We start from the raw sequence: 19,273 nt of genomic DNA on the forward strand, positions 1-19,273 counted from the left end.
TACGGGGTGTATATTTACATTTAGTTAAAAGTGGCTGTAAATCATCAGCTCCAGTGGCGCAGAATAAGCGTGTGTTGTTGGCTTTTTGACGCGATCGACCCAGGTTCGATCCCTCCTTTTGACAAACTTTTTTTCCCTCCCTTTTCAAATCTCGTATTAGCAATGGATTCTATTTACACTAAGTGAAAATAGCAGTATTTTTAGCAATATGCTATTTACACTAAGTGCAAATACCTATTTACACTATGTTAAAATAGCAGGATTTCTACTATCAAGTATACTACTTGTTGCAAATAGTGGCAATTATCTGCACTTCAGTATTGTAGTACATTATAAAACAGTATGCAATAATAACGTATTGAGTGTAAATTATAATTTTAATTATTACATGGATGCCACCTTTTTGGTACAATAAAGCCCTCCCTACACCTACCCTAACCCTACTTTATTTTCAACTTTTTGATTATTTCCTTAATTTTTATTGAAAATAAATGCCTTCCATTGCTAATACGAGATTTGAAAAGGGAGGGAAAAAAAGTTCGGCAAAAGATCGCATCAAAAAGCCAAGGTCACACGCTTATCCATCTGCGCCACTGGATCTGATGATTTACAGCCACTTTTAACTAAATGTAAATATACACCCCGTATTTTTTATTCCATAGTAAAGGCAATTCATACAATACATTTAAACTGAGCTACTTTAATACCATCTCCGAACTTTCTACCACGACTCTGCTGTTCTTCGGCTGGTTCTTCCTGTACACGTTGATTGACAGATGTCTCGTCCAGTCAGCGGTGAGTAATCCCAAACCAATGGCGCTGTCTCAAACTATACCTACCTTTTCCTGTTTGTCTGATTTGACGTTGTGTTTTCTGACTTGTTATAATGTTTTCTGAATTGTTGTTGTGTTTTCTGAATTGTTATTTTGTTTTTTAGACTTGCATTTGCGTTTGTAATTTGTTATTTTGTTTTCAGAATTGTGATTTGTTTTGCACTTCTTGGCCACTGTACAAATTACATTTTAAAATATATTACAATAGAAAACATTTATTTTAAATCACAATAATATTTCACAATATTACTGCATTTCTGATCAAATAAATGCAACCTTAGTTAGCATAGGAGACGTCTTTCAAAAATACTAACTGACTGCAAACTTTTGAAGTGTTAAATCTCCATCCGGTTTCCTTGTATTGAATATATCTATTCTTATGTGTTAGATGGAATAAATGGTGAGTACATAATTAAATTTTTTTTTTCATTTGTGGGTGATTATTTCTTTCATTTAGCCAAAATTATTGGGTAGTTGCATATTTGCCCACCCATTCAGCCAAGGTTATGTCTGCATTGATTCGTCTGTGGAGAAGTTTTTTTGAATGATTATGAAAGTATAAACTATGTGAGTATTTATTTAAAACTATGCGTGTACTGATTTATCGTACATAAAAAGACCAGGAACATTTACGTAGAAAGTAAATAATTTTATTTTGTGCCGTATTATATTGTTTCAAAACATGAAAGAAGATACATAACTTTTATTTTCCTTCAGTTATAAGTTAGAAAGTATTAAGTTATAAGTTACATATATATTATGATAATTATGTTTTGTGCTATTATAAACATTATTCACTACAAAAAAGTAGCTAAATATTTGTAACACACTAATTTCATGCAGCATTTCAGTTTCGGATGTTTCACAGAAATTCACTCTCGTTAAAGCTTCATGAATGAGGCCCAATGTGCGTATAAAATGACTGGCGAAGTGGACATATGTGTCATATTTATCACGTGTAGCACATGAGATCCGTTTGCAGTGCCGTGAATGGAGTGTTGATGAGAGTTGATTGCGCTTCCTCCTCATGTGTGATTTTTAGTGGTTACACCATATTCTGAAATGAGAAGCAAGTACTGACATGAAACGATGATTTTACAGGCGATCGCATGTATACTAGCAAGTCTGCCCTCATGCTTACCCGTTTCTGTAAATCAGCCAGTTGCTGGTTTTGATTCTCCAATTTCAGTTTCTGTTCTTGTGTCCACTTCATCAGGTCCTTCAGGTTAGAGATGTTTTTAAGTGGTGTGCCCTGTCAGAAGGAGGTTATTGGTTATTTTCAGATAAACTGTAGTGTGTTCATTAAAAAGGCAGTTCTGCATCTTCACTACCTTGATCTTGTCTGGGACAGAGCTGTTTAGGTTTTCCTCCAGGCTGGTTAGTTTTTTCTTTAGCTGTGCTTCTTCCAGCTCCACCCTGGTGACTGTATCTCTGTTCTCATGGACCTGAATCTCCAGCGCTTTCATCTGAGCCTGCAAACAGACCAGCTGTTGAGCACACTGATCCAACTCCTTCTGGACCCACAGATCCCAGTACACTAACTGAGAATTACAGCATAATTATTTTAGTAAATGAATGTAATGAGATGAGAAATAAAATAAGACTGAAAAAAATCTACACTGTATTAATGAAGTTAATTAAACCTTTGTTTTATACAATATTTACTCAATTCTGTGTCTCTCTGTGTGTATATATACACATATATATATATATATATATATATATATATATATACGAGAGAGGGTGTTGAGTAAATATACTATAATATATACATTATATATTAAATATATAAATATATTTTCACATTGAATCTCCACATTGATTAATGTACAAACAACATAAAAACATTATTTTAAATAGTGTTACATATTTGTTCAATGGCGTCTTTGCTATGAATCAAGGCCTGATTCTGATGACACTAATAAATTATTACTATTATTATTATTTTTCAATTTTTGGGGATAAAAATAAATACAATAAATAAAAAAATAGATACTATGACATATTTTTACAAAATGTTGCAAATAACATTATTGTTTACATAATGATATTTGCAACATTAAAATATTCTTGAAACAAATAAAATATTTAAATAATCTGCCAAAATAAGGTCCTTGGAAAGGGATTGTGTATTACTATTTTTTTTAGAGAGTATAATTATAGTTTGGACATTTTGCCTATATTTGCCTAGAAGATAACTTAAGTGAAAAGTTAATTTCAGTATGACCTATTGATCAGCCTGGCCACTAGTTCAGTCTGTCACAATGTATGTCATTGGTCAAGTAACATATAGGCTTTACCTGAAGGAGCTGGAATTTCTCTTTAATCTGTCGCTCGTTTTTAGCAGCCTCTTCCGTGTCGTGCCCCAGTCTCTTCACCTCACTCTCAGTTCGGCTGATGGCTTTCATGACACGGGCCAGCCTGGCCTCTGTGCCCTGGTACATGTGGTGCAGGGATTCGGTGAACTGCAGCACGCCGTACATCAGGATGTTCATGTCATCTGTGGAGGCCAGCTTTTCCCCGGCTTGGACAGACTTCAGCGGAGATAAGGAGACCCTGTTCACACACAGAGCCGTAAACAGCACACATAAAGCTGCCTGCATCCTGTCCTCTTCTTAAAAAACAAACCGTGACTGCTGCAGGTACGAGGAAACAGGCTGTTTTAATGTGCACGCTTTGCAACATGCTGCTGCTTTTATAAGCAGTGACGGTGTATGTTGGACATTGGGAAATCAGCTGAGACGTGAGCCTATCAGAGCTATGCTTACAGCTGTGTGCGAGAGAGAGAGACCTTGACTTATGTTGGTCAGGCAGATGTTTAGTGGTATTGAACCAGGGACGTGGTTAGCAGTCTGTCTGCCAATGCACTCTTCTCCTTTAACCCCAAAGGTACTCAGGGCACCTTCTGTCACAGTATCAAATGGAGACTGTGCTATTTTAAAAGTATATAAATAAGAGATTGTGAGTGGTTGCCGCATTATGCAACAATCATATTTAGCGTCACAGGAGGTCTGGGAGATCCTGCAGGAGTCTTGTATGTTCACGCTGCTGCCACATGTTCAGTGTTTGATTTGGGGTAAAGTCAAATAATTTGCAGTGCCTTTCATGTCTATTTTATATCACTGTTCCTCAAACATGCAAATGAAAGAGTAGATATGTGTCACAGTGTTCCTCTTGTTTCATCAAAAATGTTAATAGAATTAATGACATGATATGCTGATTAATTAGTGGAATTAATCTCATGTATAATATTTGTTGAGAAAAGCCCGCAAATGAATATAATTCAAGACTTGTGGCAGATTTAAGCATTGATCCTCTCTCTCTGTTTCTATATAGACTGTTTACATAAGTAGTTGTAGACTTTAGTTTATTTTAGGAATTGAGGCTTAACCGTTATATCAGTTGTTGTAAATTTTTCCGTTTACACAGTTGTAAACTTGACAGTTTACATTAGGAGTTGAAACTGAACCATGTATATTATTTTTTGTAAACATTAGGAATTAATGTTTACTTGTTTATATATTAGTAGTTGTAAACTTGTCCGTTTACACAAGTAGTTATATAGTAGTAATCTACTAGATTCTGTGTACTGTTTTTTTGGTCCAATAAATAATATCTTATCCGAGTTTAATAGGAGAAAATTATTGGTCATTCAGTCTTTTACATTTTTAACACACTCAGTTAGCTTAGATAATTTAATTTCATCTGGTCTTGTTGAAATATATAGTTGAGTATCATTAGCATACCAATGGAAACTAATCCCGTATTTTCTAATAATATTACCAAGGGGCAACATGTATATTGAAAATAGCAGAGGGCCTAGGACAGAGCCTAGCACCACTCGTTGATCTGAGATTGCGCTGTGCAAAAAGTAACATTCAGAAGCTCATAAACTGTTGTCAGCGCTGCCACGTGACTTTTATTAATCAATACTGAATCGCTACATTATATTTCTCGGTAATGAAAGGGTAAAATCGCTGTTTTTTTAAAGTAACTAAACTCAGCTTCATTGTAGAGAGAGACACAGACGCAGACAATTTACACATCTCTCTCTCTCAATATGCCATATTTGAGGGGGAAAAAAAATCAGTAGTTTGCATCACTGGATAAAGCTGTCGGTCATTTAACGTTTCTATCGTAAAACGTATCATTAAAAGTTGACTAATATTAAATGATTTGCAGCTCTCTTTAACGTTAAACTGACGATTCGCGCTCTGCTTCTGTGAACAGTAAACCCCACCTACTTTGATTTGATTGGCCATCTCAGTCATTTTGACATTGACGAGCGCTGTTAGACCGCTGAAGCTTTGATCTGAAGCGCCTAGTATGTGCAGCGGTCGCGTGCGCATCCGTAGAGATGGTCCTCACTGCAGAACACAAGATCCAGGGGGCGAGGTTGGATCCAGATCCAACTCCTCCCACCTTATATATACCTAAACCTACCCGTCTCCACCCCCTGATCCCTAAACCCACCCATCCCCACCCCTAAACCCACCATCTCCACCCCCTAGATGTGGATCCAACCCCGCCCCCCGGATCTTTGTTCTGCAGTGAGGGGCTACTGGATCCATAGATTAGCGCAAGTTAATTCTCACACATTAATAGTATTTATAGCTCCTAACAGGCTGTGTGACTAAGAAGTTATTACCTCAAAATGTACGTCAGTATGCAGTTTTTCCTATTGCTCGCGTGCCAGCAATTATCCCTCTGCATGCCGTAGGTTGCCGACCCCTGATCTATAGTGTTGAACGCTGCACTAAGGTCAAGTAAACTAGCAATGAGATGCAGCCTTGGTCTGATGCAAGAAGCAAGTCATTTGTAATTTTAACAAGTGCAGTTTCTGTGCTATGGTGGGGCCTGAAACCTGACTGGAATTCTTCATAGAGATTAAAAAAAAAATTTGCAGGAAGGAGCACAATTGAGCAGACACAGCTTTTTCAAAAATTTTAAACATAACAGGAAGATTTGAAATAGGTCTGTAATTTTCCAGTTCTCTAGTTGTGGTTTCTTAATAAGAGGCTTAATAACCGCCAGCTTGAATGGTTTTGGGACGTGACCTAAAGACAACGACGAGTTAATAATATTGAGAAGCGGTTCTTCTGCTACAGGTAACAACTCTTTCTGTAATTTAGTGGGTACAGGATCTGACAGGCGTGTTGTTGGTTTAGATGCAGTGATACGTTTATTTAGCTCTTCCTGTCCTATAGTTGTAAAGCACTGCAGTTTATCTTTGGGTGCAATGAATGAAGCTGAATTACAAGACGTTGTTGATTCTACATTTGTTATAGTATTTCTGATGCTATCTATTTTATCAGTGAAGAAATTCATAAAGTCATTACTATTAAACTGTGAGAGAATATTTAGTTCGGGTGATGTCTGATTATATGTTAATCTAGCCACTGTGCTAAATAAAAACCTTGGATTGTTTTGGTTATTTTCTATGAGTTTGCAAATAAATAATCATTGCTGTTTGAATGACTGTTATATAAATAAGGTTGTACTTCAACACCTGTCTGTCTACATCAGTCCTATTTTCTGAAGAAAAAAAAAATTAGTAAGTCCTAAAGAAATCATTCTGGTGTGCTTATTTGTTACTTAAGAAACCTTTCTCATCATCTCAATATAGTTGAAATGGTTGTGCTGCTCAAGGAAGTGTGGCAGCCGCAATGCAGTGTCTGTTTTTCAGTTGCTAAATCGAGCTCGCTTGCATTGCTGAAGTCAAAATTTGGTTTCAGAAATCACTACACGGAAGCACCTTTCTTGAGAAACAAATTTTAGTGACTCAGTCTATTGTCCTTAGAAATGAAGGCCATGCTTGAGAGAGCACCACTGTGTGCACCGCTGTGTTGAGAGAAGGAAGCAAACTGTATATAACCAGGAAATCGAGATAAGTGGACTGATAATAAAAGAGCAGACGTTACATAAAAGTATGAGTCTTATAGTCTTTGGAAACTTTAAATGGTAGTGCACATAATAGCTCTCAACTTGACAGTTTACATCATCTACAGGCTGCACCTATACCATCGCTGGTCTGATAGAAAAGGGTTCATTTATTCCCTCCTTCTCTCTCCCCCTCAGGAACCTGTTGTACGTTTACCCTCAGAGTGTCAACTTCAGTAGCCGGCAGGGTTCGGTGAGGAACATTGCAGTGAAGGTGCAGTTCATGGCAGGAGAGGATCCCAGCCAGGCCATGCCTGTGAGTCACCGATCACACCCGCACCCGGCTCTAGTCACACTGTCAAAGCATATTCTTATGAAAAGACAAAAAACATTTGGGATTATGCAAGTACATCTGATACGATGATCTCATCGCTTGGATGAACTTAATTGTGCTCAATAAAGCTCTCCAGATCTGTGGCAAGAATATGACAGCGCCTCCCTAAAACACATCGATCCAGGTCACACAGGTTGCATTAGTCACTCGAACCAAACTCAGTCTTCAGATCTATTAAGAAGTGCTCTGGGAAATTTTGGAAAATTCAGTGAACTCGCAGAACCTTTTACATTTTGTTAATCTAATCACAGATTTTAGAAACTCCCTAATAGTGTTAGCGCTGCATTCGTACACCAGTTTAAATAAGGTTGTACTTCAACACCTGTCTGTCTACATCAGTCCTATTTTCTGAAGAAGAAAAAAATTAGTAAATCCTAAAGAAATCATTCTGGTGTGCTTATTTGTTACTTAAGAAACCTTTCTCATCATCTCAATATAGTTGAAATGGTTGTGCTGCTCAAGGAAGTGTGGCAGCCGCAATGCAGTGTCTTTTTTTCAGTTGCTAAATCGAGCTCGCTTGCATTGCTGAAGTCAAAATTTGGTTTCAGAAATCACTACACGGAAGCACCTTTCTTGAGAAACTAATTTTAGTGACTCAGTCTATTGTCCTTAGAAATGAAGGCCATGCTTGAGAGAGCACCACTGTGTGCACCGCTGTGTTGAGAGAAGGAAGCAAACTGTATAAAACCAGGAAATCGAGATAAGTGGACTGATAATAAAAGAGCAGACGTTACATAAAAGTATGAGTCTTATAGTCTTTGGAAACTTTAAATGGTAGTGCACATAATAGCTCTCAACTTGACAGTTTACATCATCCACAGGCTGCACCTATACCATCGCTGGTCTGATAGAAAAGGGTTCATTTATTCCCTCCTTCTCTCTCCCCCTCAGGAACCTGTTGTACGTTTACCCTCAGAGTGTCAACTTCAGTAGCCGGCAGGGTTCGGTGAGGAACATTGCAGTGAAGGTGCAGTTCATGGCAGGAGAGGATCCCAGCCAGGCCATGCCTGTGAGTCACCGATCACACCCGCACCCGGCTCTAGTCACACTGTCAAAGCGTATTCTTATGAAAAGACAAAAAACATTTGGGATTATGTAAGTACATCTGATACGATGATCTCATCGCTTGGATGAACTTAATTGTGCTCAATAAAGCTCTCCAGATCTGTGGCAAGAATATGACAGCGCCTCCCTAAAACACATCGATCCAGGTCACACAGGTTGCATTAGTCACTCGAACCAAACTGAGTCTTCAGATCTATTAAGAAGTGCTCTGGGAAATTTTGGAAAATTCAGTGAACTCGCAGAACCTTTTACATTTTGTTAATCTAATCACAGATTTTAGAAACTCCCTAATAGTGTTAGCGCTGCATTCGTACACCAGTTGCTCACTTTGAAACATCTGTAATTTATTTAGGGCTCAAGTGAAGCCATATGCAGTGCAGGTACATTAGAGGCTAAATTCATTTTGCGATAATTAGGAAATCCATCCACAGTGTTATGATTAGCGAGGGCAACATCATGGCTGAAATGTAACTCCCCAGTGACGTCTAGTGGAGCCGTTAAGCTCTTATTCACCAGTGCGATGTGATTTCCACCCCCTGAACAGGTCATCTTTGGAAAGTCAAGCTGTGCAGAGTTTTACGAGGCGGCGTACACCCCAGTGATCTACCATAACAAGTACAAACCTTTGTCTCATTACAGAAACAACACTTCTTATTCATTTTATACATGTCTAGAATTATATTACATTTCCATCCAGCAGTGGTTCTTCTTGACTCAAAGGGCCTCCACTGTGCAATACAATATCCATAAGCTCCACATGTAGTATAATATTAACATTATATATATATTATATATTTTATTCTATTGTGTAAACCGAGAGAGCAAGAAAGAGAGAGAATAATTAAAATGTTTTGAAGTTTTTGAATGTCTGTTATGCTCACCAAGGCTGCAATTAGTTAATGAAAACACAGTAAAAAAATACATTTAGACCACTTAACTTAATGATTGCTGTCGTGATGTGAAGAGACTTTCAACCAGCATAACAACATTTTTCTGAAGACAATCACCTATTGCACCTTTAAGCATTGACTAAAGCCATTCAGCATTACAGTATGATTTGAGAGCTATCAAATTTAACTTTATTTAGATTTTAAAAAATAATAACTTCTAATTTAAGTAAACTTAAAACAATCTTCACATAAACCCATTATAATAAATGTCATGAAGCCTGCGTTAACATGCTAATTGTGACAGCACTATTTATTATAGTAAAAATAATGATTTATTTATTACTATTATTATTATTATATTAAAACAAACTAATAATTTAAACTTTTTTTATTATATTTAAAAAAAACTAAAATAATTTAAAGTGATCCAGTGGCCACCTTGGAAGTTTGCCGAGGCTCTCCAGTGGGTCCCGGCCCCTAGTTTAAAACCACTACAGCCTTTTTCAATCTCATCTCTCCATTTCTGCAGGTCCCCGGAGTTCTATGAGGAGGTAAAGATGAAGATTCCCGCCAACCTCACCGACAACCACCACCTGCTCTTCACCTTCTATCACATCAGCTGCCAGCCCAAGCAGAATACCCCCTTGGAGACGCCGGTGGGCTACACGGTGAGAGAAGGACCCCATCTCTTCTCCTCTTCCTCTCTATCCTCTCCTGACAGTCACACTCCCGCAGCGCTGGAGAAGCGCTCCAGGCTACCTGATGAAACGCTCACTTCCATGTGACCCTGCCCCCACCCCCCAGAGACACCTGGATCGTCCTTATTCGTCACCTCCCACACACTCTCTTTCCCTGCTGGCATTCAGTAGCACCTCCCCTGATTCTCCTTATGACACTTTTGAAGTTGTAGCATCATGTGATTGTAGGCCATATATAGCACATTAATGTTTTTGAACTGCATGTAGGCTGTGCAGGTTAATCATAGTTCCTGTTGTTTTTTGCAGTGGATCCCCCTCATGCAGCACGGCCGCCTGCGCACCGGCTCCTTCAGTCTGCCCGTCTCTGTGGAGAAACCTCCACCCAGCTACTCAGTCCTCACTCCTGACGTGAGAGACTTATCCTGAACTGGATGTTTGTGATGCTTAGTGATTGTGTTTGAGAGAATGTGTGTGGAAGTTAAAGATGTCAAAAGAAGGGCAGACAGGGGGCAACTGTAATTGTATGTTTTTTCCCATAATTTCATCTAGGGCTGGGCGATATAGCTAAAAAATGTATCAACGATATAATGTTTCATATCATTCGGTATCAATAATTATTGACATTTTTATAACCTTTTTTAAACCTAAAAGCAATAGAATAAAAATGTTTAAATGTAACCACTGTATTTATAATTAACACAATTTATTGAGACAAACAACAAATATTTTTTGTTTTAACAATCAAACACAATAAAAATTAAACAAATATCTAATGTTTTATATGCAGATTAAATAGGTCTTTATTGTATAGGTCTCCCGAGGCCACAGGAGGGTGCAATGAGCAAAATAATGCAGCGCATTTAGCAAGTAACTCTATAAAAACGTGCATTGTCTAAATTAAATCAAATCAAATAAAAATCTAATATAATTTCGTAAATTGCATAAACAATTATGAACAAAACAGCATCATGTATATATGCATTGCTTAATCCAAAGAGCCGAAGCGCCATTCACACAGACTGCATTTAAAAACATACGAGACGCAGTCATATTTCATATTTGACATCAAAATAATTTTTCTTAAAACCATTTTTTATATCTTATGAAGTAAAATCACTTCACTCCATGCTTCAGAGAGAAGCATGTCATAACTCTATCTTATTTATGACTAAAGAAATTCAGCCGCTGGTCTCCCCTATACCAAGTCCATTATAAAACATAAAATGATGCCAATTTTTTTTGAAAGTGACAAGTAATATTGCAAGTTACAACTCAACATTTGAGAAGAGATTATGAATTTTACTATGACAAAGGCTATGCTTTATGACACTCTTGGGGCTTTCAGTCAAATGTCCCATTTAATATTCATGAGTCTTCCTTTTAGTAATTCACTTAGGCCTACTGAGCAAGTGTCACATTATGTAATCAATAATATTTATGAGCCAAGTCTAACCCTTGGTAGGATTTGTAGATTCATGCTGTAGCGCAATCTGTTCAGCCATGGGCACAGGCACAACAGAGAAATGCTGTTCAACAGAGATTCTAGTTAGTCTAAAGCTACAGTTCTTATTCAGCATGAAAGGGGAACCCAGGTTCAATTCAATTTATCCTTATTAAAAAATCATGAACGACTGGAAAAATCATGAAATGGATATTTTTTTGGACAAAAGGTGTGGGAACCCTTTGGATAGCGAATAGGTCATTTCAAGCAAACAATGTTTTAATCAGTCTACCTAATTTTCCAAGTTACAGATAATGATTTAGGGAGGAATTACAACATCTTCTTGGCAGTAATATCTGAGGAGGAATGTGAACATGTGCTGAGAATATGTCGTGGCCTGTGTGTGTTTCAGGTACAGCTACCAGGGATGAAATGGGTGGACAACCACAAAGGAGTCTTTAATGTAGAGGTGAAGGCAGCCTCCTCAGTTCACACACAGGTAATGAAATTTTTTTTTTTGATTGAACACATTTCTACAAAAGTGCATTCACATACATGTCTCACTTAATGTGTGTAGGATCCACACCTGGATAAGTTCTTCACACTTGTGTATGTTCTGGAGGAGTACTCTTTCCCTTTCCGGCTGAAGGATGTTATAATCACTGAGGCAAACGTGGAGGCGGAGCTGAAGGCCAGCATGGCAGCTTTGAAAGGGGCACTGCTGGACACTTGCGTGCGCTTCCTGCATCAACTGATGAGCAAGCTCATATTGCTAATCGTACACCCTCCTGTCATAGCAGGACAGATCGGTTAGCAACACTGGATTTGGTCTCTAATATTATTGTTACACATAATTTTTCTTTGTGTAATCCATTTCCTCTCCTAATCCAGTAAATCTAGGCCGTGCTGCTTTTGAAGCCATGGCCCTGCTGGTAAACCAGATCCATAAGAACCTGGAGGGAAACCAGGACCATCTTGGCCACAACAATCTGCTGTCCTCCTATATCCACTACTGCTTCCACCTGCCCACAACAGAGCCTGTATCTCCCCCTGCTGGTGAGTGAGAAATACAGCTTGATGTGAAAGGGATAGTTCACCTAAAAATGAAAATTCTGTCATTAATTACTCACCCTCATGTCATTCCAAACCTGTAAGACCTTTGTTCATCTTCAGAGCACAAATAAAGATATTTTTGATGAAATCCGAGAGATTTCTGACCCTTCATAAAGAGCAACACAACTACCACATTCAAGAAATTGTTGAATAAAGTCTTTATTTTTGTTTTCACAAAAAATATTCTCATTCTTATTCACTGATGTCACATGGATTAATTTACATAGTCCTTACTACATTTTTTGGCCTTGAACGTGTCTGTTGCGTTGCTGTCTATGGAGGGTCAGAAAGTTCTCGGATTTCATCAAAAACATCTTAATTTGTGTTCCGAAGATGAACGAAGGTCTTACGGGTTTAGAACGACATGAGGGTGAGTACTTAATGACAGAATTAAAATTTTGGGGTGAATGAACCCTTTAAAGTGTGAGATTTCAGAGATACAAAATGCAATACATCTGTCAAGGAAGAAATTAAATAATCAGGGTTTAGATAAACTTGGAGGTGACTAAATGATGACGAAATGTTCATTTTGGGTGAACTTGAAGTCTTGAAAATGCCCTTTTGTGTACCGTAGAGTTATTGAACCGTTGCTAAAACTGTAAACGTTGTTTAACCTTTAAACTGTGCTGATTCATTTCTCTGGGGCTCAGTGTTTATGTATTGTGATAAATGCTTTATTTGCATTTATACTCCCTCTCATTGGATCTCAAGAGCAGAATGCTTATTTAAGTTCATGCACTGAGTGTGTCCCACTTCCTTCTTCAGTGGGAGCCGCATCGTATGATCTCCCCATCCAGTATGCCACGCTCTCTAGGGCGATGGCAAGACCCAGCAGCCTGCTCTTGTCCCGCTCCAAGAGCCTGAGTAACTCCAACCCTGACCTGGCCTCAACTCCAGCCACCCCTGACGAGGAGGTGCAGAGAATCATCGGCAGCAAGGTGGGCGGCTCTTCCTCTGGCTTCTGATTGGTTGTTACTGCAGTGTGGCCACTCTGTGCTATATTATTTTTACCTTGCCTATGCAGCTAAAAGGAACTGAGTATTAAAAGAAGCACTTTAAGTGATAGCTGCTGTTATTGTTGTTGTCTTTTAAACAGTCAGTTCCTGTTTTCTCTTTTGTTGGTATTAAACTGGGAGAAAACTAATCAATAAAATAGAATCTAATAGTAAAGTTATTTTACAACAAATTGGATTAACTAATCAGTGACATCACTTCGCAAAACAAAGCTATTTCTATGAAAAAAATAAATGCTGAAAAATGTTGCATTGAAAAAAAAAAAAACATTAGCAGATTCATCAAAATCGTTAAATAGTTTTTCTCTTACTGTCTTGTGCTGGAGCAGCAGGCTCAGAGATTGACTGTGAGATGTTTCCTGTGCTAGCTGTTGATTGCTCTGCTAATAATTGTGCTGTTTTTGCTATGGTACTGCTGTTCCTACCCTCTCCCCTCCTTCACTGTGCCCTGATTGTCCCCCACCCTCCTCTAAATTAATTCTTGTTCCTGCACTTCGTCCCCTCCCTGTGGCACCTGTATGTGGCTGTTCTGCCGCCCCTGTGTTGCACTGTGGTGTGTGTGTTTGTGTCGTCGGTGGATAAACAGGGGATAGACCGCTCACATTCCTGGGTAAACTCTGCTTATGCTCCAGGGGGCTCAAGGGCAGTGCTCCGTCGGAACCCCAACTCCAGCTGTGAGCTCAAGCAGGTGCCAATCAAACCTACACCCTAATGTCCCTCCCTACTGCCTCAAACATACACCCGAATATAACCTGTAGCTGCCTCAGACCCTTTTACTCCTCATAAACCTTTAGCCATAATTTTTTTGTACCACCTCAATCCATACAACCTAATATAACCTTTTATTCTCTGAAAACATACAACCTAACATGACCTGTTATGGTCTCAGTCTCAGTGCAGCTTGTAACCATCTCAAACCTTTAACCCTAACATTACTTGTTATTGTCTTGTAGCTGCCTCAGACCCTTTTACTCCTCATAAACCTTTAGCCATAATTTTTTTTGTACCACCTCAATCCATACAACCTAATATAACCTTTTATTCTCTGAAAACATACAACCTAACATGACCTGTTATGGTCTCAGTCTCAGTGCAGCTTGTAACCATCTCAAACCTTTAACCCTAACATTACTTGTTATTGTCTCAAACCTTTAACTCTAACATTACTTGTTACTGTCTCATTTAACCCTGACATTACTTGTTACTGTCTCAAACCCTTAACCCTTACATATTACTATTTTAAACTTTTAACATTATCATTACTTAATACTGTCTGAACACGTTAACCTTTGCATTACATATTACTGTATCAAACCTTTTACTCAAGCATAGTTACTTTTTTTAACTTTTCATAGTTAACTTTTAACCCTATCAATACTTTTTACTGTCTCAAACATTTAACCATAAGTTTCATTATCACGGTCTCAAACCTTAAACCCTAACATTACTTGTTACTGTCTCAAATCCTTAACCCAACATGACTTGTTAGTGTCCCAAACTCTACCCAAATTTTACTGTCCCCTACACCCTAATTCCCCTTTCTCAACTTTTATATGCTGAAATGCTAAGTCCATATTCCAGCCCTACACCATGTCATCCTGTTTTTACTTTTCATAGTTAACTTTTAACCCTATCAATACTTTTTACTGTCTCAAACATTTAACCATAAGTTTCATTATCACGGTCTCAAACCTTTAACCCTAACATTACTTGTTACTGTCTCAAATCCTTAACCCAACATGACTTGTTAGTGTCCCAAACTCTACCCAAATTTTACTGTCCCCTACACCCTAATTCCCCTTTCTCAACTTTTATATGCTGAAATGCTAAGTCCATATTCCAGCCCTACACCATGTCATCCTGTATGCTCTTATTGCCTTCACTCTGGTATTACTTCTGTAATCATACTCCATAATCTTCTGCCAGCTCTTCTGCTGCTGTCCATTTGGCTTTATTTTTATGTATGTTTGTCTGTGTCTGAGGATGCGTGAGCATTTGTGTAGAAAGTTGCGTTCATGCCGTCTCCTTTTCATCAATCAACTCATCTCTCTTGCCTTCGTGTGCTGTACTTCTCTTGCCTGTCAGTCAGGAGAAACTTGGTAGAAGTCTAGTTACCAACAATACCAACAACATTACATGCCTCTTGCAGTGATGGAGCAACAAAACCTAGGTTGCATATGCAATGTTTCACCCAATTCAATTAACTACTTCAATGTCACCTCAATATGATTAGATCCTCCCTTACATTATTAAATTTATTCGGTTAATTTTTTGGTGCATAGCCATGTAATAAGTCGGGTAACCACAAAATAAACCCCTTAAGGATTATACAAGACCTCAATCACGCTGTCAGGGTTTATTTTGCATTGATGACCGGTGACTGTACATTATCCCTAACATAGCATGGATTACGTTTCATTATTTAAAATTTGTAAAAGGATCTGGAACATATGCAATGTTTCACCCAATGCAATTAACTACTTCAATGTCACCTCAATATGATTAGATCCTCCCTTACATTATTAAATTTAATCGGTTAATTTTTTGGTGCATAGCCATGTAATAAGTCGGGTAACCACAAAATAAACCCCTTAAGGATTATACAAGACCTCAATCACGCTGGCAGGGTTTATTTTGCATTGATGACCGGGTGACTGTACATTATCCCTAACATAGCATGGATTACGTTTCATTATTTAAAATTTGTAAAAGGATCTGGATTGGTGTATGTCGCAGGCATTGTCTTATCCCTCTTCCCGCATTTTTTCTTCTTATCTTTCTGTCTTCCATTCTTCATCATCATCTTCATTGTCATCATCATCATCATCACCACCACCATTGCTCTGTGTTCACCCACTGGTCTACAGGCTAGTGAGCGTGCCTGTAATCGCATGTCTGCCTTCATCGAGACTGCCTCCATTCTCTGTCCTCCCTCCAGGCAGATCGCCAAGAAGGTAGAGCACATGCTCATTTACTCACCCGTGCACTCTCCTATTCATTCGTTCCTTCATTCGCTCATTTATGTACTCACCCATTCATTGAGCCACTTCATCTTGTTCATGCACACATATTACTACTATTTCAAAGTAGTCTGCCTTCATTGTGTGTGTGCATGTGTGTGGTCGTGTTCTGTATGGATATTTTGTAATATACTTATTTTTGTAATGCTCTCTGCATTCAGTTACTTCATGAAGAGCTGGCTCTCCAGTGGGTGGTGAGCACCAGTACCGTGAGAGAGGCGTCTCTACAGCAGGCCTGGTTCTTCTTCCAGCTCATGGTCAGTAGGCCCCCAGCCTTTTACATTTACTGTACTGTACATCAATAACTAAAGTCAAGCCATACTTATTTCTGTAGCACTTCATACAATACAGATTGTTTCAGAGCAGCTTCATAATAATAAAACGGGTATCAAGTGTTGATGTTATAAAAATAATAGTTCAATATCAGTGTCACTGTTGCAAAGTTCATTGCATGAAATGAAATGAACTCAATTCAACTATAAAGCAGCTCTACAGAAGACAATAGTACCATTATTCAGCTCAAGTCAATGTCAGTTCAGTAGCAGTGTCTTTGTTGCAAGTTTAGTGCCATTTTCCAGCTCAATTCGGTTCTCATCTGGTAGAGTTAGTGCAGTCAAATCGCTAAGATTACTGAATATTACGGAGCCATGACATTGAGGAAAAAATTTAAAATCTTTCACACGACATAATTAAAAAAAAATTGTTTTACTAAATTGTGCACATGATATAATAATTTATTCCCTCGTTTTATGTAAACCTTGTGCACAAGGTAATAATTTGGTCCCTCGTTTTACTAAATCGTGGCTACGTTTTAGTTAAACCAAATCAGAGCAAACTAATTATATTGTGCACACAATTTACGTAAAACGAGAGGAATGAGCTATTAAATTGTGCTTACAATATAGTAAAACGAGAATTTGCTCTGAACAATATAAGTAGTCTCTTAACTGTCTTTTAATTTTTAATTAAAGGGCTAGTTCAACCAAAATAATAAAAATGCTGTCATTTACTTGGCATCTTGTCAATAAAAAAAATTTGAATTTTTATTTTTGAGTGAGCTGTCCCTTTAACCCTTAAATGCATACCTCGTGTCTTTAGCGACCCGGGACATCGTTCTCTACCCTCTCCCTCCTTCATTTTTTTTTTTTTTAAAGTTAGACATCAACTTTCTTAGTACCACAGGCATCAAACAAACAAACAAACAAAAATTGAACTGGTTTTGAATGGCTTTACTGCAGAGCAATTACTATACGCAATGAAATATAAACGTCACTGTCATTTGATTCTGGATGTGGTGAATAAGCTGCCAGTGATCAAAATATTGAATATGAAGTTATTCAAAACGATAGTTTTGAGAATATGGTTGCGATCGTGAATATGAGGCAGATGCTGAATGTACTGTGGAAGTGCGCTCTGATGATGACAGCGCTGGTAAAATCATCTGCTCAAATTGAACTCTTCTAAGTTTCAAAAGGAAATTAAATATGCTTTATTTTATTCTTCTGTAATTGTTCTTAAAATATCAAGATCATTTTTTTTCTATTTCAGCCGTTAGAGATCCATCCGTGTTGGATATATAGGTCCAGGTCGCTAAAGACCCGAATATGTAATAATGATTGGCGAAACATTCATGCTTTTAAGGGTTAATAGTCCCACATATAGTTTGACTGAATTATTTCTATAATTTCTAGTCATGCAGGTTTTGAAAAACCTTGTGTTTGGTGAGTTTTTAAGTCCGAATCAAAGCTACAGATGGTATCACTCATTTTTCTGTGTGTGATAACAGGTGATTTTAAGGGTTAATAGTCCCACATATAGTTTGACTGAATTATTTCTATAATTTCTAGTCATGCAGGTTTTGAAAAACCTTGTTGAGTTTTTAAGTCCGAATCAAAGCTACAGATGGTATCACTCATTTTTCTGTGTGTGATAACAGGTGAAGAGCATGTCCCATCATCTGTTCCTGTCCTCACGCCTGGACATGCCCCGACGCCAGCGCTTCCCAGACCGCTTTGTGGACGACATCGCTGCCTTAGTGTGTGCCATCAGTGCAGACATAGCCAGCAGATATCACAAGGTAAAAGAGCAGCAGATCTCATTTTACTGAACACAGACCTCATGTAGATAAGGGGATGTGTGAGACTTTATGGTGGTTAATACTCTGTTTTATGACTGTTTACTCTTGTTATGAATCAACAGGATGCGTGCTTATCTTTGTCTGAACCAATATCTGTGTGCATTTCAGGATGTCGAGCTAGTGGAGAGGTTAAACAGCAGCTTGGCCTTTTTCCTCAATGACCTGCTGTCTCTCATGGACAGAGGCTTTGTTTTCAACCTCTTCCGCTCGTATTATAAACAGGTGCGTGCACAAACACAGAAGCACACATTTTAAAATGTTTGAGTAGTGTAGTCTGAATATATGATGCTCTTATCCATAGTTTTATCACCATTTGATGAATTTCTGCTGCCATGATCACTAGAATCTGCTGCCATGATAACTAGATCACTACAAAATGTAAAAAGCCCACTAGTGCACATAGTGCCTGGTGTACATGGATCGTAAGTGGTTTAGTGAACAAGTCACATGCAGAGGTGAGGGGCAGCTGTGAATTCACCCTAGAAACTTTCGTGACAGATGACAGTTTGGTGCATTTTGGTCTTCAGATTAATAATAAGCTCCACACAGCGCAGAGCCCCAGCTCTCTGACAGCGCTGAGGATGGACTTCATACGGATCGTCTGCAGTCACGAGCACTACGTCACCCTGAACCTGCCCTGCGCCACCCTCAGTCCCCCCGCGTCCCCCTCACCCTCCACATCCTCCACCACCTCTCAGGTACACACACTCAAACTAACACAGTCTTTCATACTAGCTCACTTTCTGTTACTCTTAAAAGACTCCAGTCTTTAGTTATGCTGATTAGCTG

At 38.4% G+C, this 19,273-nt stretch overlaps 1 protein-coding gene across 4 annotated transcripts in view; it reads left to right on the top strand.

The window, feature by feature from the left end:
* Nucleotides 1–19,273, top strand: part of dock6 (dedicator of cytokinesis 6) — a 76,272-nt gene that overhangs the window by 32,657 nt on the left and 24,342 nt on the right. The window contains exons 15-28 of one of the 4 annotated variants that reach the window (XM_016275883.1): nt 6,912–7,029; nt 8,717–8,787; nt 9,592–9,730; nt 10,067–10,168; nt 11,614–11,700; nt 11,779–12,010; nt 12,093–12,257; nt 13,080–13,252; nt 13,914–14,015; nt 16,195–16,281; nt 16,509–16,604; nt 18,284–18,424; nt 18,593–18,706; nt 19,012–19,182. In XM_016275883.1, coding sequence (XP_016131369.1) covers nt 6,912–7,029; nt 8,717–8,787; nt 9,592–9,730; nt 10,067–10,168; nt 11,614–11,700; nt 11,779–12,010; nt 12,093–12,257; nt 13,080–13,252; nt 13,914–14,015; nt 16,195–16,281; nt 16,509–16,604; nt 18,284–18,424; nt 18,593–18,706; nt 19,012–19,182 — 1,798 coding nt within the window. The remainder of the gene's footprint in view (nt 1–6,911; nt 7,030–8,716; nt 8,788–9,591; nt 9,731–10,066; nt 10,169–11,613; nt 11,701–11,778; nt 12,011–12,092; nt 12,258–13,079; nt 13,253–13,913; nt 14,016–16,194; nt 16,282–16,508; nt 16,605–18,283; nt 18,425–18,592; nt 18,707–19,011; nt 19,183–19,273) is intronic. The other 3 variants (XM_016275880.1, XM_016275881.1, XM_016275882.1) reach the window with 3 other exon arrangements.

Source organism: Sinocyclocheilus grahami, unplaced genomic scaffold (genome assembly GCF_001515645.1).
Source record: "Sinocyclocheilus grahami isolate Dianchi unplaced genomic scaffold, SAMN03320097.WGS_v1.1 scaffold97.1, whole genome shotgun sequence".
NCBI classification, from domain to species: Eukaryota; Metazoa; Chordata; class Actinopteri; order Cypriniformes; family Cyprinidae; genus Sinocyclocheilus; species Sinocyclocheilus grahami.